Below are 22,790 nucleotides of genomic sequence, written 5' to 3' on the forward strand. Positions count from 1 at the left end.
ACTTCAACTGGGTACCATTCAAAAATGCCAACGGCCGTTGTATTCTATCCATCAGATAGAATACGCCAATTTCAGATGGATAGGATCATCCGATCGGTACGATTTTAGCAGTGTAGACCATTGAATATATTGGACAGTTCTGATCTTCGGATTGGACTGTGCATATGTCCAACTGTAAGTAGGAGATCAGTACCATTTGTTAGGACAGGAAGTGGGAAAATACAACCCACGATTTCTATTTTTCTAATTTGGCTTTGATTATGAAAGGCAGAAATTGGCGGGATTCTCCAACCAATGCATCAACTTGATACTCGGGTCATGGTCAGTAAGTTGGTCAGTAATCCAGACCATTGTTTTGTTTTGTCCTACCGTAGATGGACCATGCCTGAAAAATTCTCACTTTAAAAGATCATAGCCGCTAAACTTAGCCCTCTTTTTAGGTGAATGTGGACCGTTTCTATGTTTCTCTTTGCAACCATCTACTGATGACCATAAATCAGAAGGCTAGGATTGTCAGGATGTCTTGCTGTGTTCTACATTTAGGGCCAGCAAACTAACGGCCTGGATTAGCGAAATATTGCCCTACTTGTCAAAATGAAAACCTGAGTATGAGAAATGCTCTAGTGCTCTAAGAGCACTATTAGTTAAGAGTGCTCCGAGTTGCATGTGTCACCTGGACAGTCCAATTGATGAATCTGAACCGTCTATCATGTCCAGAGCACATTTTATGGGCTATTACACCAAAAATTACCCTGATCGGATGATCCAATCCATCCTTGATTTGTTCTTATTTTAGCGGCCATCCTTTTTTCATAGCCATGGGTGGTATGGTTAGGATTTCCTGACAAAAGTGATTACTTAGAATCATGAGCTATTTATGATGGGATCCAACAACTAGATTTATCAAAATGATGATTGGGTCTATTTCTGTATAAATGATCTGTACCGTCCAAGTTTAAGGGCCAATGATCAAATGAGCATGATTGTCGGATTAGAGTAATATTTTCCTGATAGTCCACAAAATCTGTGCTGGACCTAATGTACAGTCTAGATCAAGCCATTGGATTGTTTAAGTGTGCCAATACAACTAGTTTGGACAGCACGCAAAAATAAAATTCCTCTTTAAATGGTACATTTATTGTAGAATACAATTATAATTATAATGCAAAGTATAGAAGATGTACGATATGTATCCATGCCATTGATTGGGTGGGCCACAACTTGGGGACAGGCCATCTCCTAATATCTCCCGTATCAGATGACCGTAGACATCGGATGTTAGATTATTTGATGGGGGATGGGCTACAACAAGAAAAACTCAATCTGGCAAGAAGGTGGGCCCCACATGTACAGTTTATTTGCTGGGATGAACGAATTATACACCGAGGTAGAGAGCGGATTGCTTATTGAGGAGTAAATCCATTTTTTCAGCTCCTTTTAGGGCATGAGCCCAAAATTGAAGCATATCCAAAGCTTAAGTGGACCATTCTATAGGAGACAGTGGGAACAATGATATCCAACGTTAAAACTTTCCTGTACCCCGTTGATGTTCAGTTATCATCCAACCTATTCATAAGATCATACAGACATGGATGGAGGGAAAACACGAACATCAGGTTGATCCAAAACTCATACGGCCACGAGAAATTTTCAATGATAGGTATTTAACTTAAGCTTTTGATATGCTTTAACTTTCACTTGTTTCTTGACCATATTTGTATGGTTGACCGCAAATTCCTGTGTTTGGTTTATTGACAGTAAAATCATAATAACAATATATTTTTTCTTTAATATCAAATCATAAAATGTATGTACTAGTCCTTATTTAGATTTGAGATTTTTACAATAATATTATGAAATTATGTAATTTATATTTATGATTTTCATGTTTGATTTAACAATGGCAAAATCCCAATACTTTTCCTTTTTATTACCACGGTAATTGATAATCCAAACCCATCTAAATCAGGAAAGCATGACACATGTAACATTTCATCACTTTTATATCAAATCATGACATCCATGCACTGAGGTTAGTATTTAGAATTGAAATTTTTATATTAATATCGTGAAAAACTATAATGATTACAAATTTCATAATCTCTTGAGAACATCTGCACTCGACAGACATTTCTCGCATTTGGCTTTGCAGTGGTAAAATCACAATGCTCCTTTTCATTGCCATGGTAACTAGCAATCCAAACACATTGTTAGGGGAACTAGATAGCATGATACTTACAACACATGGAGAGAGAGAGAGAGAGAGAGAGAGCACTGCTACATTTTTAATGTTGTGATTCACTTGAGTTCTAGATATGCTTTGTTTGTTAGGAATCTCTTAAGTTGAGCTCACATAACAGATGAATAGAGTTAAACATCATACATGCATTATTGCAAGTCCCACCGTGCTTTTAATTGCACACCCACCCAACATATGTGCTGGTGCGTGCAGTTTCCAATCAAAGGGAATATCATGCTGCTTGCACAAAATAAATTAAAGTGCTTGAAGGGTCACACAAAAATTTTAAAAAAAAAAAGAAAAAAGAAGTCAGATTCACATCGCATTGCTTGAATACACAACTATAGGACTCCTCACGTTATGGACACCATCAGACCATACGATCGAAGTGGTAAGAACTGATGGACCGTCATTCGTCACCATGCCTGTAACTGTCACAACAAATTTCTGCTTTTCACCCAATGCCTCAAACTTGAGCATGCTCGGGCTAACCGTGACATTGAGCTGAGGTTGTGGGTTAAACCTCGCCCTGTATGTTGATTTTGCAGACCCCACGTTGGTGACCATCCTAGGGAAATTAGCTGTGATTGGACCAGTTTGTTCGACCCACATTGTCATTGAAGGGTAATTCAGATCCTTTGTCGCTGTGCTTGTGGTGGGACATGTGGTGTTAAGACCCGTTATGAGCCCTATCTTCGTCGTGTTGTAACCTTCGCTGCATAGCAATTTTATATAGTCACCTTCTTCAGCATCGTAGACTAGGCCGGGGTCGGTAGCCTTGACTGGATTGATGTGGCCCGCACCATAGGCGAATATGTTCATGTTTCCATTCATTAAGGAAGCTATAGACAACAGAAACGAATTGAGTAATTAATAAACTTGTTACGAACACACCAGCATAAGATTTGGACTGTTCATCTGTTGGGCCATATGCAAGCAAAGGTGATCCTGAAATCTTAGTCAAGGTTGTTGGGCCCATTTGGATCGGTTTACACAAGACTGTCAGATTTTGGGCGTAAGCCCAATACTTAATGGGCTTGTTTTATCGGGTGGGGCCATTTTTGAACCGCCTATCACAACTAGTGATGTTTGTACAACCTATGTAGAGCGGGTCGCAGATGATTTTATGGCCAAGATGGACTAAAAAAGGCCTAATCGGAGGCGAAAGTAATCCACACTGTCAGAACCTTAAAACCAACATATCTCTCACAAACTAGAATGAGTTATCTGACGTGCCATATATGATTTAGAGACAAGACAAGCTACTTTAACCCCCCAAGGCCTTGGGCCCAATAGGATATTTACTATTGTTAGCCAAAAACTATGATGATGACGAGTAGGAATCACAACCTTCTATAAATAATAAGTTTACTATTTATAATAAGTCATAATTTATAGGAGTTTTTGTAGTTCAATTCAGAAACTTTTTCCAAGATTTAGTATCACTATTTAAAGGGTTGTAAACTCATTTATTTCAATTATAAATCAATTTACGGATTTTTAGAAATTATTTATATTTTCTTCTTTTTCTCATGCATTCGAGGTATCTATTATGTGAGAAGTCCAGAGAAACTCCGTGGATTCGGAGTAGTTATCCCATTCCTGCGTCAACAACAAAAGTGGAAAAATTACCAGTGGTCATGAGAGCAGATTTGATGGCTGCTGGCGACCAATTCGGGTGGAATGACTTCACGTATCCAGCTGCACCGGTAGCATGGGGACATGCCATGGACGTTCCAGATAGTATACTATACTTTGCAGATCTTGAATCTTCGGGAACTTGGGAGATTAAGGCTACGGGTGAAAATGCGGCTAAGATGTCCACTCCCGGAGCGCTTATGTCCGGCTACAATACACATCAAATAATATCAATGGAGGAGTTTTCAGAATAAGAGACGTCGGTCAAGATCAACGGAGAGTCGAGGAGGTTCGATTAAGCATTCACCTTAAGAATGTCTCTTGAGATTTTGTTCGGCCCTCTGGATGAGAACACGACGACGACAGGAGCTGCAGAGTCGTGGATGGCCCCGCTTCTTGCTATGGTGGCTTTTGGTTCTCTAATCAAATCAGAAAAACGAGTTGAAGATAATACGATCAGTTGGTTAATTGTAGTTAATATCGGATTTAGGGCTCAACATGGCCCATTAAAACAATAAACGGGAGTGTTTGTGATCTTGGGCTGGTTGGCTTTTTAGGACCTGTTTGGTTGAATGTATTTAAAGAATTTTAGTGTTGTATTTTACACTTTCAAGCATTAATTATATGTTAAGGAATGCTGCATGACATTGATGGTAATAACTTTTAGGTATGTAAAATGAGATGGACTCTATAGGTCCCACTGTAATGTATATGTTTTATCCACGCTGTCCATTCTTTTACCCAAATCATTCTAGGATATGTCGCCAAAAATGAGATAGATCCACAGCTCAAGTGAACCACACTATGGGAAGAACATTTAAATGGTTAGCATTCAATCTCTAGTATTTTATGTAGCGTGGTCCACTTAATCTTTGAATTTTCCATATTTTTGGGGCCATGCCTTAAAATTATCTGTAATAATGAATGGATGGAGTGGATATAACAAATCTATCATGGTGAGGCCACCAAGCGTTGGCTTCGAATTATCATTGAAATCTGATTGAGCAACTCTTCTTCACTTTCAAAGCCAGGCTTGTTATTTGATGTATGCATTTAATGGTGATTTGAGATAAATTATATGTAATTACATTAAACCAAACAGGCCCTTAAAAGCTCAGAGAGTCCATACAAGCATCTTTTACAAGCCCAAGGTATATCCGCCATGGCCCACGACCCAAACTCAATGGACTATCACAACAAGTTATACTGCTCCTACATGCATCCGAACACTTTGTAATGTCCAATCAATCAATCAGAACCGTCCATCAAGTCCAAACACGTGTTCTTAACTACAAAATGGATGGTCTGTAACTTGTAGTGCTCTTTTTAGGTTGAGAAAGTAATTAGGATAGTGACATGTTCTTAGGCGCAACCCAGCCCTTTTTATGGACATTGTTGGGATTGTGACCGATGACGTCCTTAGCTCGTGGGTTGGACATGCTTTTGCATGTATGTACGTGGGTTGTCATCATATATGTATGTATGCAGTTGTTTTCATGAATATATACATATATGTGTGTGTGTGTGTGTGTGTCCTTGCAATATAAGAATACTTGCTTTGTAGAGTTAATGTATGATATCACGTCGCCATTGAGAACGTCGCCGCTTACAAAACCAGAAGGCAATGGATAAATATCAGCGTATTCGGTTTGGTCTGCTTTCATTATCACTCCGGATGCACCTGCTACAAGAGGCTCTCTACCATCGCTTGGTAAATCACATATAACAATCTTCCCTTTTACTATTTTTTCATCCAAACAGCCAGGAAAACAACTCCTGAAATAGAAATGCAACTTGCGTTGGTTATATTAATAAGACAGGTGTAAATATTAATATTTTTCCTTTATAAATAATCATTGCAACTTACCGGGCCCCTCCTTCGTCGCAACCACCAGCAGCATCCCCACCGTAGATCAAAGGTTGCATCCTTCCACCAGACTTGAATGTGCTGATAGCATTACTCTGTGTTTAATGCACAAGTTAGGTTAGGCTGTCCAATGCAAAATTCATTTAAGAGAGCCTATTTCAATGTATTCAGCAGAATGGTCCATTTTGATGCGTTTGGGGTGGCAAAGAAATAATGGACTGCATTTTGCAAGATTTGTCTTCCACCATTAGCTAACCCGAATTGATATTGGATGGATTACGGGTCATTAATCCTAGAAGGCATGCATTCCAAGGTGACATGCACATACAAACACAGCAAAAGATATATGCATACTGCTAAGATGAAGGGGTCTAGAAAATCAAGCGATCTAAAACCCTACTTGGGTCATATATACGAAATGAATTTAGAGGTTTTAGGCATGATTTAACATTATTCTTTGTGTTATGGCCGATTTAAATTTACAATCAGCCTAATTTTTGGATGCTATGGTAAGGTATTAGCCATTACAATGTGGGCCGTATGGTTAGATACACCCTTCTAAGGTCATTTTTTAAATAAAAATCTAAAATGTTATACATCGGAAGAATTTCGAAAAGGCGAGGATTAGTTTTTTATTTTTTAAATAGTTTTTTTGAACATATAATATTTAGGGGTGTTATAACCCAGTCTTTTTTAAGTATGATATCTGTAGACCAGTGTTAGCTTGACTTACTGAAAGTTGACAAATAAGTCCTAATTGAAAACAAATCAAGCTTAATTTGGTGGATTAGAGTCTATCACATATACATACTACAAAATGATAAAATATTGGAAAAAAAAGAAGAAGTGATGATGTAGGTACCCATTCTTCATTATATATTTCTCAAAGCAGTACACTTTGATTATCAAATTTTATGTTTTGATAATCGAAATTAGTTTGTAAGCTTCATGGTTGAAATGACAAAAAAAAAGAAGAAGAGAGAGACTAAAACAAGAGAAATGTGAAATTACAAATTTTAAAATGGACCCTTTATAGCCGTATCAGCTGCATCATGAAATGGAGGTGACCTTTTTCATTATGTATTGGCCTACTTAACTATTTTTTAATACCATGCTCATAATACCATGCTCTATGAATGAATGTGAGGGACCTCAATAATAGATGGTGTTTAGTTAAATAAACTACATTGTAGAAAAATGAAACTTATTTATATCATTAACAATCAGGAAAATATATAGAAGAGATTGGAGATCTTTAAAGATGTAGAAAAATTCTAATAGATCCGGATTAATAAAAGAGGCAATATCTTCATCTACGTAATGTACTACAAACAGGTTGAAACGAATGTACACATAATGTTGATTGCAAAATATTTCAACCCAGCCATAAGTTATTGGTGATGTTAGTACCATTGAGTGCCCACATATTTCAAGAGAAAATGAGAGTGATTACGATTTGAGGTTGAATAAGTAAGAAAATAGAATCATTCTTAAACTAATTCATATATTCTATGCTAACCCAAACACCATGTAGTGGAATAAAAAAGAATCCATAATCAGTATTTGAGTAAGTAATCAATTCAAAATGTTGGAAGTAAGTTTCTTTCTTACCGCAAAAGCCTTGCCATTTCCAAGTAAAACCTTATTAATGATCCGTCGATCAATGCTGCTGGCAGCCACTGTTAAGATCCATGGTGCATGGCTCGATAGTGTGGAAGGAAACGGTCCATTATTACCGGCAGATTGCAACGTAAGGACACCCTTTCGCATGGCGTGAAAAGCACCAATGGCTATGGGATCTTCATCATATGGTGATGGAACAGCTGGCCCCAATGAAACTGAGAGAATGTCGACCCCATCGGCAATGGCATCATCATATCCAGCCAGGATGCTGTGGTCCAGGCAGCCATCAGCCCAGCATACCTTGTACACAGCTATCCTTGCGGATGGCACAGCTCCCCTTGCATTCCCCTCAGCCAACCCGAAAAGGTTCGCACCCTTCACTTCACGGCCCGCTGCTGTGGATGCTGTGTGTGTTCCATGTCCTAGGTCATCCCTGGCTGAACCATTCTCTTTCGGGTCATTCGGATAAAATCGAGCTCCGATCAACTTACTGTAGAGTGTAAATTAAAATTAACGGATATGATCAATCTTATATTAAAGGCCAGTGGGCCAGATTGGACTTGAATTAATGTCATAAAGATAATCTTGATGGGATCAAGCTTCAGTTATGAAATCCGGTCCAAGCCCAAGCTCAGGCCCTCTATATCATGGGGTGGGCCAGGGACTAATATGGGGTTGTAAACCATGCTGTGGACTTTTTAAGCCACATATAAATGAGCCAGGCATGGTTTTGCCCAGCTGTGGCCCAATTCAACTGATGAACGGTTCTGATCATGGGACATGGTTTTAAATCAACTAGTATAGTATTAAATTACTTGTTGCATGTGAAATTTCCAGCAGATTGGCAAATGCCTTTCCATCTCTTTGGAGGTGGGCCAAATCCATCGTCTTTGAAGCTTTCGGACTCCGGCCACACACCAGTGTCAATCATACCAACTATCAAATCACTCTCCACCGTTGGATTTCGTCTCGCAGTGACAGGAAATCCCATGAAATCCCATGATCTTGTTGTATGAAGCTGGTGAGCTTTGCTTTCGAACACAGACACCACGCCTTCCATTCCTACAAATGTATGGATCTAGAGTTATGTTAGTGGAACACTAAATATCATCATATGTGGCAGATGGTTCAGCGATCCAGGCCGTCAATCTGGTGGTCCACAACATTGATTGGAGGATCCAAGAAAGTGAACCTGAATGGAAGATCTTGGCCGTCGAAATATATAAAATTTCCCTTGAATTTGAGTAATCTATTTGTATTATTACAATATTGAAGGCTAAGATCTTCCAATCCACGAGCATTTAATGGTATGTGCTCATCCACAGTGGGGATACTAAGGACAACGGTCCAGATCTCTTAACCGTAGGACCCAACTACTGTATATGGGGATCCATTTACTGACTTGCAATCTTTTGTTTTTCTTGATGTGTAAGCTTGGCGGCAAATCCATTGAAACTCCTCTGGTAACTATATACCAAGGAATCTGCTGCAGAGCTGTGGACCCAAAAACAGAAAAAAAAAAAAAGCACGTGAGATGAACGTGATAGAAACATGCAAGCTGCGCTAGGCTAATGGATCATGTCCGGTGATAATAAGAGAAATTGTGTTAAATATAGCTAGAGGTGGGCATCGCGGATCGAGTTGCACTGGATTGGGTCCAACAAGACTCGATCTGATTTTTTCAAGAACCTGACCCGAACTTAATCCGTTATGGGACCGAGTCTAGCATGGCTGACTCGATCCAATCTGAATCCTTGCTGGCCTATAATCCGAACCGAGTCCGACTCGATCAGGGAAACCGAGTGGGTTCGAGTTGAGTCTATCTAATCGACTTGAACTGGGCTGAGTCAAGCTGAGCAGAGGGAAATCGAGAAAGAGAGAGGGAGAGAAAAGAAGAGAGAAAGAATGAGAGGAGGGAAATCATGAGAGAAAGAAGGAGAGAAAGGAGGAGGGAAAGAAGGAGAGAAAGGAGGAGAGAAAGAAGGACCTAGTGCACGCACCTCGGGTGGAGATGGGTTAGGATTTGTAGTTTGGGAAAAAGAGGGGTAAAAGTAAAAGTTTAAAAAAAATTATTTATACTACCCGATCGGATCGGATCGGATCAAATCCAATCGAATCGGATTGGCTACTAACCCGAACTCGAGTCGATGTGCGGTAGAGTGTGAGTGGGTCTACTCAATCCGACCCAATCCTAGCTTTCGGTTCGGGTCGGATTGGATCTGAAAGTTTGAACGAGTTGGATCCGTCGATTCATGTTGGATCCTGCCCAGCTCTAGATCTGGCCCATGGTTGGGTAATCCCAAACATTGACCAGATGGGCCCTGAACCGGAAAGAAGATGCCCCAAATATCTTACAGATTAATTAGAAGATCGATCCTAGCAGTCCTGATGTGGGGTGGGCCAATCAAATCAAACACCCAGATTAATGAATCTTGGGCCCACGTATAAGGTATGAGCCACAGGACCATGTACCCACATTTATACAATTACTTGAGAATCAACGGCTTATAGTTTGCCAATAAGTGTACAAAATTAGCTACTTAAGGAAACCATATGATCAGGACCATTTATCTAGTAGGCCACCACATCCACGATCCATAAGACAAAAGCCACGGATATCAGATCGTATTAAACATTGCATCAGCAGTCTACAAAAGGAGGATCATAAAAGAAATAGCCCAAAAACACACAAGCATATTTCAGAAAATGCAAGTTTTGAATCTATACTATATCCACATAGTGGCCTATCAGATTAACGGTCCCGATCATGATACAACCGTCACCAGCCAAAGAAAGAGAGAAAAAAAAAAAGGATATTTACAAGAATACCTGCTGTCTAGGACTTGTCCTAGAATGCTGAGGTGGTGAGATTGCGCAAAATACTGGCCCTCCGGTAGGGATCCCATGTAAACGATGTACACCTGCATTATTAATACACGTTATACGTATGTACGCCCATTTACGTATGTATGCTCATGATCATAACATCTGAACCGTTCATTTTATTGGGTCCACTGCCAAAGGTGTGGACCACACACATATGCTGAATGCATAGACCTCCGAGAGTTTCATAAACATCTGTTTCTCTAAGGTGTTTATAAATGGACGAGCAACCGTCCAAATCAACACACTGATGTGTCCCGCCAATGGATGGATATGAGTGATTCCCTCACCATATGCTATTCATTGTAAGCCCCACATCTTTAATGGCTCGGATCATCCACAAGAGTAAAGTTCATGTATGATTTTGGCAAATGAATGAGGGTACTAGCCTTTCTATCAAGAAAAAAAAAAAGGGTACTTGCCTTTCTATCAGCAACAAGAGCATCAACGGCGAGCAAGACACCGAAGAGACCGACAGCGCATGAAAGAAAATGCAATTTCTCCATTGCTTTGAGAACATTCACCAATTCGAGATTCTGAAATGCAATGCTAATTTGTATAATTGGAAATCTTATATTTATACTTATGTCCTTATCAAAAATAGAAATACCAATTCAATGCACTTCCACTTTTGGACTTTCTATCTTCAAAGAGAGTAATGATCCAGTGATTCAATCGATCTGGGCCGTTAATTACCTCCAGGCCACACTCCATTTGGGTACCATTCAAAAATCCCAATGGCCAGGCTATTCTATCCATCAGATTAATACCTACAAAATGAACGGTCAATGTTGTTCATGGACAATAGTTCCAATCAACAGTTTGAACAACCTAATTGATGGGGCCCATCATGGATTGCTTATTATCCTGAGGAATTGCTTTTATGAGACAATCGCAGCCATTCCATTCATTTTCTGGAGGACAGATGGCTATTAAAAAAACACCAACTTCCAGATGGATAGGATCATCCGATCCTTAGCAATTAGTCCATGAATGCGGGATGAATCTATTGGACAGTTCTGATCTGCAGATTGGATTGTCCATGTATCCATATGTAAGTAGAGTACTATAACTCGCAATGCTTCATGGAGCACCATACCATTTCTCATGTAAGAAATAAGAAAGGCAAGCCATATGTTCCGGCGGGAAGTAGGAAAAATACAACCCATGTTTTCCATTTTTATAATTTGGCTTTAAATTTGCTGGATACTCTTAACCCCAGGCATCAAGCTGATACGGGGTTTTTTGTTTTTTGTTTCTTCTTTTTTTTTTTTTTTTTTTTTTATTCTTATTTTATTTTTTTATTTTGCGGTAATCTAGACCATTGTTTTGTTGTGTGTCATTGGGATCATGGTTCTTAACGGTGGTATCCCTTGTTGTATCGATTTGTAGAAAAATAATATGACATGGCATCACAAATTGGAATCGGCGTTATATTGGTAAAAAAAACAAAAAATAGAAAAAAAAATTAAGATATTTATGAATCTATCATTTTTTTTAAACTATATATTCAATGGTGTAGTGGACCATTCTTTGATAAAAATATTATCCATTAATTTGGCTTGTTGAAGGTCAACTGAATAAGCCTTAAAATTGAACACAGATTAAATATGATTTGGTGAACAATAGTTAATTACATTGGAAATATAACAAAAGAATATATATATATATATATATATATATATATATATATATATATACACACACACACAGAAACGCTCACGTACTACGTACAAACTTTTTGAGAACCCATCATAAGTGATGTGGATCCAAAATCAATGAACCTCATGGACCCAAGTTTTACTTTGATATGAAACTTTGGTGGGCCATGAAAAATGAAAACAGTTTCCTCCCTTGATTTGCATTTCTCTTTTCTATAGCCCACCAGAATATTAGATAAGGGTAAAAATTTTCCACATGGGGTTTTATGGGATTCCGCATCACATGGACCGTTCAGATTAGACACCCATGGCACGTGTGCAAAGGTGCGCACGTGCGTAGGTGCGCAGGGGAGCATGACTCTATATATATATATATATATATATATATATATATATATATATATATATATATATATATATATATATAAATGTTTACTTTTATTGATGAAAGAACAAAATGGTTCATTTTGTTTCATGTTGTCGATTCCCATTCAAATCATTTGTTCTGATTTCGAAATAGGTCTAGATTTATTATAAAAAGAGTTTTTAAGTTTTCTATGGTTTAAATGGAAATAAGAAGAGAAAACATGGGTGATATATTTTGAAGAAAAATAAAATAAAATCAATTTTAGAGTTTTATGGGCGTATCGACTTGCATCAGCACCGATACGAGTTGTATCGCACATGTGCAAGTGTATATGCGTCGGATATGTCAGAGTCATATGTGACTCGAATTGAACCGAACACCTTATGGACCCGTTTGTTAAATATGAAGTCTAGGCATCAATATAGCTAGATTAAGCACCCATTTGTTAAATATGAAATCTAAAGACTAAATTTGAAATCTAATGCCAGAATTTGAAATCTGAAGTCAAAAAATTCGTTTGATAATTATGACTGAAGTCTGAAAATTAAGTACTGAATTTGAAACAGTTTGTTTGTTAACGAACGTCTGAAATACCAGAAATAAAAATGTCAGAAATATGTTAATTTGACACATTTGCCCCTATCTCCCGTTTGAAAATGTTTTACATTATAAAAAAATTATTTTTTATTAAATGAAAATAAAATTATTATATTTAATTCAAATAAATTAAAATACTTAATAAAAAACTAAAATATCATTATTCATAAGGCCCTCAATTCCTCTTAACAAAATATTGTCACCATGTGTCATGTAGGCTTGAGCACAAGTAGCAACGAAACCTTCAAATAAGGCCCACAAAACTGGTGAGACAATAGCGAGATTCACTACCAAAGTGACATCTCCAAGTTCTGTGGGCCCACTATGATGCATGTGGGCCCACCATTATATTACTGTATGTACTTATGTTTCTATTTTCAAGAGGCATTCTACTGGGTGCATCACTTAGTAGTATACAGTTATGCATGACGAATTAAATTTGGCCATATATTTTGAATGTCACCACCTTAGTGTTATGCTATGTTACATGTGTTCCATATGGCCACTAGCCGTACGTGTAGCTTGTGTTTTCTGAACATGCTAGTGCTATGACGCGTTTCAAGTTCTCACGATCTCTCTTTGCACTCCACAAGCGGCAAAATCAAATTCTCATGATCTCTCTTTGCACTCCAAATAAATTAAAAGGGTTGGATGGCCACACACACCAAAATAAAATAAAATAAATCTATGCAAGGATAAAATCAGATAACATTAATCAAATTACATATAAATAGAGATAAAATGCCAAACTAACATTAATCATATTATAAATAAATCATATTCACATCGCATTGCTTGAATACATAACTATAGGACTCCTCACATTATGGACACCATCAGACCATACAATCGAACTGGTTAGAACTGATGGACCGTCATTTGTCACCACCCCAGTGACCATCACAACGAATTTCTGCTTCTCACCCAATGCCTTGAACTTTAGCACGTTAGGGCTAACAATGACATTGAGTTGAGGGTGCGAGTTAATCGTCGCCCTATATGTTGAATTGGTGGACCCCACATTGGTGACCGTCCTAGAGAAACTTGTTGTAAATGGACCAGTTTCTTGGATCCACATTGTCATTGAAGGGTAATTAAGATCCTTTGTGGCCCTGTTTGTGGTGGGACATGTGATTTTATGCCCTGCTATGAGCCCTATCTTCGTCGTGTTGTAACCTTCATTGCATAGCAATTTTATGTAGTCGGCTTCTTCGGTATCGTAGACTAGGCCGGGGTCGGTGGCCTTGACCGGATTGATGTGGCCCGCACCGTAGGCGAATATAGTCATGTTGCCATTCATTGAGGAAGCTACATACAACAAAAATGAATGAGTAAGCACTAAATTTACATGTTAGAAACACGAATTAGTGGATGATCAAACCCAAATCTAACATTCAAGCATAAGCTTGGCATAAGCAATTAGAGCTGGGAATCGAGTCAAGTCGGACGAGTTAGGGCTGACCCGACTCGATCTAGTTTTGAAATAGGCCTGATCCATACTCGACTCAATTCGGTACCGAGTCCAGCATGCCTGAACCGATCCGAATCCAAGTCTAACCCAGTAAAAAGTACTGAGTGGGTTCGATTTGGCACCGATTCAGATCGAGAGATGAGTGAGGAAGGGAGTGGAGAGGAGAGGAGAGGAGAGAGAGGAGGAAGGTGGTGGGTGGTTGCCGCGTGGCTACTGGGTTTGGAAGAGAGAGAGAGAGAGAGAGAGAGAGAGAGAGAGAGAGAGAGAGAGAGAGGTGTGATGGTGGTTGCCATGCTTAGAAGAGGAGGAGGATGTGGGAGGAAGAGAGAATTTGGGATCGGGTCGGGGTGGGGTTGGGTGCGGCGTATTGGATTAGAGGTACTTAAAAATTAGGATTTTTTTTTTATTACACACACACACACGATTACGGGTCGAGTCAATTTCGGATCAAGTCAAGTCTGACTGAATCAAGTTTCGAGTTGAGTCAGGTTGAGTTACTGGGTAACATGTACTCGACTCGGTTTGAGTTCGGATTGGGCAAAGCCTACTCAGTTCATACCAACTCGCCCATTTAGTTTGGGTCGAGTAGGGTCCGAACGAGTCGGCCAAGTCTAGTTAGGTGATCGAGTCAGTTCGTACCCAGCTCTAATATGAAGTAATCATGCCGAAAGCCCATCGAACAAAAGCCCAATACTTCATGTGCTTGTTTTACAGGGCCGGCCCATTCAAAGTGGCCCATTATCAGCCGGTGTTGTTCGTACAACTAAAGTGGGAAAAATTACCAGTGGTCATGAGAGCAGACTTGATGGCTGCCGGCGACCATTTCGGGTGGAACGACTTCACATATCCAGCTGCACCGGTAGCATGGGGACATGCCATGGACGTTCCAGATAATATACTATACTTCACAGATCTTGAATCTTCGTCCACTTCAGAGATTGAAACAAAAGGTGAAAATGCAGCTAAGATGTCCACTCCAGGAGCGCTTATGTCCGGCTACAATACACATCAGATATGATCAATCGAGAAGTTTATGGAATAAGAGACATTGGTCAAGATCAACGGATGGTTGGGGAGGTTTGATTAAACATTCACCTTGAGAATGTCTCTCGAGATTGTGTTTGGCCCTCTCGATGAGAACGAGACAACGACGGGAGCTGCAGAGTCGTAGATGGCCCGAGTTTTTGTTATGGTGGCTTTTGGTTTTCTAAAAAAAAAGAAATTCAATTAGCCGGGCTTCACCCATTTAGAAATAGGGTCTTCATTTGGGCTCATCCCTGCCCATTAAAATGATAAACAGGCATGGTAGCGATCATGGGCTAGGCCCAATCCATTTATTAGCTGGGCTTCAAAGGTTCATAGCCCATATACATGCATCATTTACTAGCCCAAGGCATATTCATGGCCCACGACCCAAACACAATGGGCTACCCTTGTAAGTTATACTGCTTCTACATGCATTCGAACACTTTGTAATATAGAATCAATGAATCAGAACTGTCCATCAGGTCCATCATATTTTTTAAGGGCTACTGCTTAAAAGAGAAAATGGGTGTTTTAACTACAAAATGTATGGTCGAGATCATTAATGTAATAGGTTTGATGAACAGTTGGAGATATTTACTTGTGGTTCTATATAATATCACATTTATCATGCAATCCTAATATGCCATCATGCCATCAAACTGTTGCCTGAACAAATACTTCAAAATAATCTCGACCATCAAACTATAGGCTATAGAATTGATGGCTACATTGGTCCAATCACTGTGAACTTTGCATGACAACCTTCGAATTAGGGACACATGCAACTAAAAGGTTCAGATCAATAGATATAGATGGTTCAGATTAATAGATTGAATTACCAAGGTTACAGTATAGAATTAGAAGCACTTGTAACTTATAGGGATACTAAATATGTATGTGTTGGTTGCGAATTGGATCATATGTGTTATGTATGCATGAGTGTGTCTGTCGGGGCATTAAGTGCTACTAGTAGGTCAACTTGAACCCAAGACTTTGTGACATTAAACACTGAAATAGTCAACTTAAGACCAAATCTAAGAAGATTGTGATGAGAGGCATTTTGGTGTGATTTGTATTTTCGCGATGGAGCGGGGTGGTCCACGAGGTGGGGTTTATAAGATACATAATGGCCATGAGGTTGGTCCCACTATGGACCCCTATGATTCAAGGACTCATGTGAAATGGGAGTTGCTCACGAGGAGGTATCATTTGGGTTTGCCTAGGAGGGCCTGCATATAGGATAAACAAGTCATTCACTATTAGATCTGGAGCTTTTGGTGCATTGGTCGGTTGTTCACTATCACAATGGGAGTGTAAACTTTTGGTGCATTGGTTGGTTGTCCACTATTAGGTTGGCCTGATAACTCAACCACCAGTAATATCAAGCAAACCGATATTAGACAATTTGTAAAGGAGAGGGTTCAACCTTTTAATGACGTGCAAACAATACGCATGTATGTATGTATATTTGTTCTTGAAATATAAAAATACTTACTTTGTGGAGTTTATGTATACTATGATGTCTTCATCAAGCACTTCGTTGCTTACAATACCAGAAGGCAATGGATAAACAAAAGAGAAATCGGTTTGTTGTATTGGCATTAGCATTCCAGATGCCCCTGCAACAAATGGTTCTCGGCCATAATTCTGTGTGTCACATACAATAATCTTCCCTTTTACTAATTTTTCATCCAAACAGCCAGCAGAACAACCCCTGAAACGGAAATGCAATTTATGTCGGTTATATTAATAAGATGGGGGGCAAATATTATTTTCCTTTATAAATAATCATCATGTGCAACTTACTTAACCCCTCCTTCGTTGCAACCACCAGAAGCATTCCCACTGTAGATCAAAGGACCGTAGATCAAAGGATGTGTCCTTCCACCCGACTTGAATGTGCTGATAGCATTACTCTGTGTTTGATGCATTAGTTAGGTTAGGTTGTCCAATGCAAATGCATATCAAATGACATATTTCAATGCACTCCATTTCAGCAAAATGGTCTATTTTAGTGTGTTTGGGGTGGTATAGAAATAGTGGACTACATTTTGCAATATTTTAGTGTGTTTGGGGATGGCATAGAAATAGTGGACTATATTTTGCAATAGATATTGGATGGATTAAGGGTCAAACCTAGAAAGCATCCCATGGTGACATGCACTCCCATACATAAGAAAAGATGCATACTACTAAGATGAAGGGACAACAAGAAGATCAAGCCATCTAAAAACCCAATTGACTCGTACCAAATGAATTTAGAGGTTTTAGGCATGATTTGACATTATTTCTTGTATTATGTCATGCCATATATATGATTCCAAAAAAAAAAAAAAATCATGGTAGAATTCCTTAAAAAGGGAGGATCCTAAATATGTGTTTTTTTAAAAAAAAAAAAAAGAAAAAAAGAAAAATTGATCATCGATAGGATTTTTTTGTTATAATCTAAATTTTTCATAGGTTTACAAAATATCGATCCATTCAAACCATGATCATGACTAAATGCGTAGATTACTCTTAAAATAGAAGTGGATTAAAGAAGTGTTATTGTCTAGATTTATCTATTTCTAAATGTCCTTGTAATTTCTTCATTTGAAATTATACAAAGGCATGGGGGATTTCTTGGGTTATCAAATGATACAATAGTGTGTGATACATTCAAAAGAAGGTATGTAGGGAGAAAAGAATAGATACCCCAGAGATAGGGAGTTTAATCAATAGATCGTCTCTTTCCATCTGATGCGCTACTTTATAACCATGCTTATGATATTTATGAAAATGATCTAATTTGGTTAACAAATTATATGTTTTGATCGTTAAAATGGGCCTATATTTAGCTTAAAATTAGTTTGTAAGCTTCATTGATGAAAGGAAGAATGAAATGCAAAACAAGAAAAAATTGTTGGAACTAAGTCAATGGAAATGAAAAATATACAAATATAATAAAACGGAATAAAGGAAATCCACACCTATTCTCGAGATTTCTGATGAAAGCAATAATACAATCGACAATAATTTAGAATGTCCATTGAGTCGAGATGTTAGCATAGTCGCAATCTTTGAGATTAAAAAACAAAAAATGAACCCTTCTATAGCCCAATAGCACGCAGCAGCATCAATGCTATAATAGTTTCAAGAATAATTCAAGTCAATGCAACCCAGTTTATTTCATGACAGACTATTCACCCTTATATCTCATAATGAGATTGAGGGAGTGAATATGATTTGATGTTGGAACAAGTAAAAAAATAGAATTTATCTCAATGTAATACACATTCTATGGCAACCCAACCACAAAGTGAAATATTAAAAATAATCATAATAATAATAAAAGACGCCAGATTCAATTATGCCTCAAGTAGCTTATCTTGGTTTCTACTCGTTAAGTTGAAGTGATTAAATACCTTTTAAGTAAAAAAAAAAGTTTTATAAACCAAACTTACTTGTCTCAAGTAAGTTACTTGTCTACTACTATTAAGTAGAAAAAGTAACTTAGTGGTATCCAAATGGGCCCTTAGCAACTTATCCAAAATGATAGAAATAAGTGTCTTTCTTACCACAAAAGACTTGCCACTTCCAAGTTTAATCTTGTTGATGAGCCTTCGATCAGTACTGCTCGCGGCCACCGTTAAGATCCATGGGGCATTGCTCAGTAGTGTTGAAGGATCTGGGCCGCTATTACCGGCAGATTGTGATGTGAGGATACCTTTTCGCATGGCGTGAAAAGCACCGATTGCAACCGGATCTTCATCATATGGTGTTTTTGGAACATTTGACCCCAACGAAAGTGAGAGAATATCGACACCGTCGGCAATAGCATCATCATATGCGGCCAGGATGCTATGATCAAAGCAACCAAAGGGCCAACAGACCTTGTAGACAGCGATCCTTGCAGATGGCATAGCTCCCCTTGCAGTCCCCTGGGCTAAGCCAAAAAGGCTTACACCCTTCACTTCACGGCCAGCTGCAGTGGAAGCCGTGTGGGTCCCATGTCCTTCATCATCCTTGGCTGTACCACTCTTATCTTTTGGGTCGATTGGATAAAATCGAGCTCCGATCAACTTACTGTAGAGTGTAAATTAAAAATCAACGGATATGATCAATCATATATTAAAGCCCAATGGTGCAGATTGGACTTTAATTACTGTTATAAAGATAATGTTGCTATGATCAAGCTTCAGTTATGAAATTTAGTCCAAACCCAAGTTCAGGTCCTATATCATGTGGTTTGAAGCCATGATGTGGATTTTTTAAGCCATGAATATAAATGGACCAGGCATGGCTTAACAAGATGTGGCCCAATTCATCCAATGAACGGTTCTGATCATGGGACATGGTTTAAAATTAATCAAGTAGTTTGGCATGAGATTACTTGTTGCATGTGAAATTTCCGGCAGATTTGCAAGTGCCCTTCCATCTCTTTGGAGGTGGGCCAAATCCATCGCCACTGAAGCTTTCGGACTCTGGCCATACTCCAGTGTCAAGCATACCGACTATTAAATCACTCTCCACCGTTGGATTTCGTTTCACAGTGACAGGAAATCCCATGAAATCCCATGATCTTGTTGTATGAAGCTGTTGAGCTTTGCTTTCGAACACAGACACCACACCTTCCATACCTGCAAATGTATGAATCTAGAGTTATGTTAGTGGGACACGAAATATGATCATATGTGGCAAATGGTTCAGAAATCCAGGCCGTCAATATAGTGGTCCACAACATTGATTGGATGATCGAAGAAAGTCACCCTGAATGAAAGATCATGGCCGTCAAAATATATAAAATTTCCCTTGAATTTGAGTAATCTATTTGTATGATTGCAATTGATGGCTAAGATCTTCCAATCCACGAGCATTTAATGATATGAGCTCATCCGCAGTGGGGATAATAAGAATAACGGTCCAGATCCCCTAACCATGTTACCCAACTACTCTATGGGGGATGCATTTACTGACTTGCAATCTTTTGTTTCTCTTGATGTGTAAGCCTGGCGGCAAATCCGTTGAAACTTCTCTGGTAACTATATACCAAGGAATCTGCTGCAGAGCTGTGGGATAAAAATAAAACCACGTGAGATGCACGTGATAGAAAAATGCAAGCTGGGCTAATAAGTGAAATTATGTAGATATGGGCCAATGGTTGGGTAATCCAAACCGTTGATCAGTTGGGCCCTACAGTGGATAGAAAAATCCCAAAATATCTTACATATAAAAAGATCCTAACAGTGCAGATGTGCAGTAGGCCAATCAAATCAAAGACCCAGATCCTCACATGTAAGGTATGGACCACAGGACCATGTGCCCAGATTATTACAATATTGGATGAGAATCAACAGCCTATAGTTTTCCAATATAAGTGTACCAAATTAGCTACTGTGGGAAACCATTTTATGACCATTTATATAGTGGGCCACCACATCGATGATCCATAGGAAAAAAGCCATGGATATAGATTGCATCAGCAGTCTGCAAAAAGACGATCATAAAAGAAACAGACCCAAAAAAAACACAAGAATATTTCAGAAAATGCAAGTTTTGGATCTATGGTACATGCATGTAGTGGCCATCAGATTAATGGTCCCGATCATAATAAAACTGTCAGCTGTCTAAGAAAAGAAAGAAAGAAAGAAAGGATATTTACAAGAATACCTGCGATCTAGAACTTGTCCTAGAATGCTGAGGTGGTGAGATTGGGCAAAATACTGGCTCTCCGGTAGGGCTCCCATGTACACGACGTACACCTGCATTTTTATTACAAGTTATATCTATGTATGCCGATTTACGTGCATATGCTCTTGATCTTAGCATCTGAACCGCTCATTTTATTGGGTCCATGCCAATGATGTGGGCCACCATTGGGAGTTTTATAAATATCTGTTTCTGAAATGGGATACGCTATGACAGCTTTTGGACCAGGTTTGGGCTGAGATCAAGGCCGTTGATCTAATATGGGCTTACCACGGACGGCGGATACATGCTGTAGTGGGCCTCGACACATATCCTTAGATCATCGGCTGGTGTTGAACATGGTCCAGAACGCCCAGGATAAAGAGAGGGCAGGATTGTTATTTGTAGGCCAAGGTGGGCCACAGATTCTTCGTATTAAGCACACATACAAGGACTTTACGTACGTGCGCATCACAAGCTCACATACAACCAGAAGATTACTGACATGGCATCGCAAGTGTTAGAGATCCAAGTCGTATAAAGGGTGGGACCCACCATGAACATCATCTGGTAAAAAAATCAGGCGCTGATATCATCGTCAGGGCTACAACCTTGAAATTAATGGAACGACAACCGTCCAAATCAACAGACAGATGTGTCCCACGAACGAGTGGATAGGACTGATCTTTATCGTGAGTCACACCTCTTTCATGGCTCGGATCTCCCACTCGTGTAAATTTCACGTATGATTGGCTAATGACCGAGTGTACTTGCCTTTCTATCAGCATCAAGAGCATCAACGGCGATCGAGAGAACGAAGAGAATACCGAGGATTGAAGAAAAATGCAATTTCGCCATTGCCTTTAGAACATTCACCAATGCAAGATTTAGGAATGCAATGGTAATTTGTAGGATTGGAAATCCTGTATTTATACTTATGTCCCTATCAAAAATAGTAAATACGAATTCAATACCTTCCATGCGTGTAGGGATTTCATTCTCTTCTCGCTCCATGCACTTCCACTTTTAGACTTTCTATCTTCAACGAGAGTAATGATCTAGTTCCTCAATCGATCTGGGCCGTTCATTAGGTCCATGCCACACTTCATTTGGGTACCAATTAAAAATCCCAACGGCCAGGCTATTCTATCCGTCAGATTAATACCTACAAAATGAACGCTCATTGTTGTTCGTGGAGAATAGTTTCAATCAACAGTTTGAACGGCCCAACTGATGGGGCCCAATCATGGATTGCTTATCATGCACTGTAATTTCTTTTATGAAACAATCATAACCATTCAATTCGTTTCCTGGAAGACAGACGGCTATCAAAAAAACACCAACTTCCAGATGGATATGATAATCCGAACCTTACGATTTTAGCAATATAGAACATGAGTAGTGGATAAATCTATTGGACAGTTTTGATCTACGGTTAGGGCTGTGCATATGTCCATATGTAAGTAAGAGGACTATAACTTGTAAGGCTGATGAAGCACCGTAACATTTCTCCTCTAAGAAATAATAATAGCAAGACGTATGTTAGGACGGTCGTAGGAAACGTATCCATTTTTATGATCTGGCTTTGATTATGTAAGGGAGAAATTGGCTGGACTATCTAACTTAGGAATTAAAAGTAAATAAATTATAATAACAAATCAATATGAATTTTATATTCTCGTATCTTGTTTAAAAAGCTTTTCAAAAAGCTACCTCACTCATCCATGTAACTATCTTTCCAGCATTTGGCT

At 38.9% G+C, this 22,790-nt stretch overlaps 2 protein-coding genes across 2 annotated transcripts; both read right to left on the reverse strand.

Moving 5' to 3' along the window:
- Positions 1 to 2,549: 2,549 nt before the first annotated feature.
- Positions 2,550 to 10,964, reverse strand: LOC131253813 (subtilisin-like protease SBT4.3). Its single transcript, XM_058254950.1, has 11 exons — positions 10,947 to 10,964; positions 10,673 to 10,786; positions 10,189 to 10,288; positions 8,770 to 8,850; positions 8,183 to 8,429; positions 7,356 to 7,857; positions 5,745 to 5,839; positions 5,435 to 5,653; positions 4,185 to 4,296; positions 3,872 to 4,085; positions 2,550 to 3,081 (listed from the first exon to the last, which is right to left on the reverse strand). Exons 1-11 carry the CDS (start codon positions 10,962 to 10,964, stop codon positions 2,555 to 2,557), a joined length of 2,229 nt encoding a protein of 742 aa, XP_058110933.1. The 3' UTR covers positions 2,550 to 2,554.
- Positions 10,965 to 13,656: 2,692 nt separating this feature from the next.
- LOC131253814 (subtilisin-like protease SBT4.3) lies at positions 13,657 to 21,125 on the reverse strand. Its single transcript, XM_058254951.1, has 9 exons — positions 21,022 to 21,125; positions 20,329 to 20,420; positions 19,745 to 19,991; positions 18,930 to 19,437; positions 17,179 to 17,288; positions 16,868 to 17,086; positions 15,442 to 15,553; positions 15,129 to 15,342; positions 13,657 to 14,183 (listed from the first exon to the last, which is right to left on the reverse strand). The coding sequence occupies exons 1-9, from the start codon at positions 21,117 to 21,119 to the stop codon at positions 13,657 to 13,659; spliced, it is 2,127 nt and encodes a 708-aa protein (XP_058110934.1). The 5' UTR covers positions 21,120 to 21,125.
- Between the last annotated feature and the right edge of the window lie 1,665 nt (positions 21,126 to 22,790).

Source organism: Magnolia sinica, chromosome 8 (assembly GCF_029962835.1).
Source record: "Magnolia sinica isolate HGM2019 chromosome 8, MsV1, whole genome shotgun sequence".
Classification (NCBI taxonomy): Eukaryota; Viridiplantae; Streptophyta; class Magnoliopsida; order Magnoliales; family Magnoliaceae; genus Magnolia; species Magnolia sinica.

Bases quoted from the DNA above. Each gene is read 5' to 3' on its own strand.
- LOC131253814 (XM_058254951.1), bottom strand. From the start codon at position 21,119: ATGCAGGTGTACGTCGTGTACATGGGAGCCCTACCGGAGAGCCAGTAT. The intron at 17,087-17,178 runs GTAAGTTGCACA...TTTCCGTTTCAG, and splicing joins TGCAACGAAGGAGGGGTTAA to GGGTTGTTCTGCTGGCTGTT. The intron at 14,184-15,128 runs GTAATTTTTCCC...TGTTGTATGTAG, and splicing joins GTCTGCTCTCATGACCACTG to CTTCCTCAATGAATGGCAAC.
- LOC131253813 (XM_058254950.1), bottom strand. The intron at 10,289-10,672 runs GCAAGTACCCTT...TTAATAATGCAG, and splicing joins CTCTTGTTGCTGATAGAAAG to GTGTACATCGTTTACATGGG. The intron at 3,082-3,871 runs GTAATTTTTCCA...TGTTGTCTATAG, and splicing joins ATCTGCTCTCATGACCACTG to CTTCCTTAATGAATGGAAAC.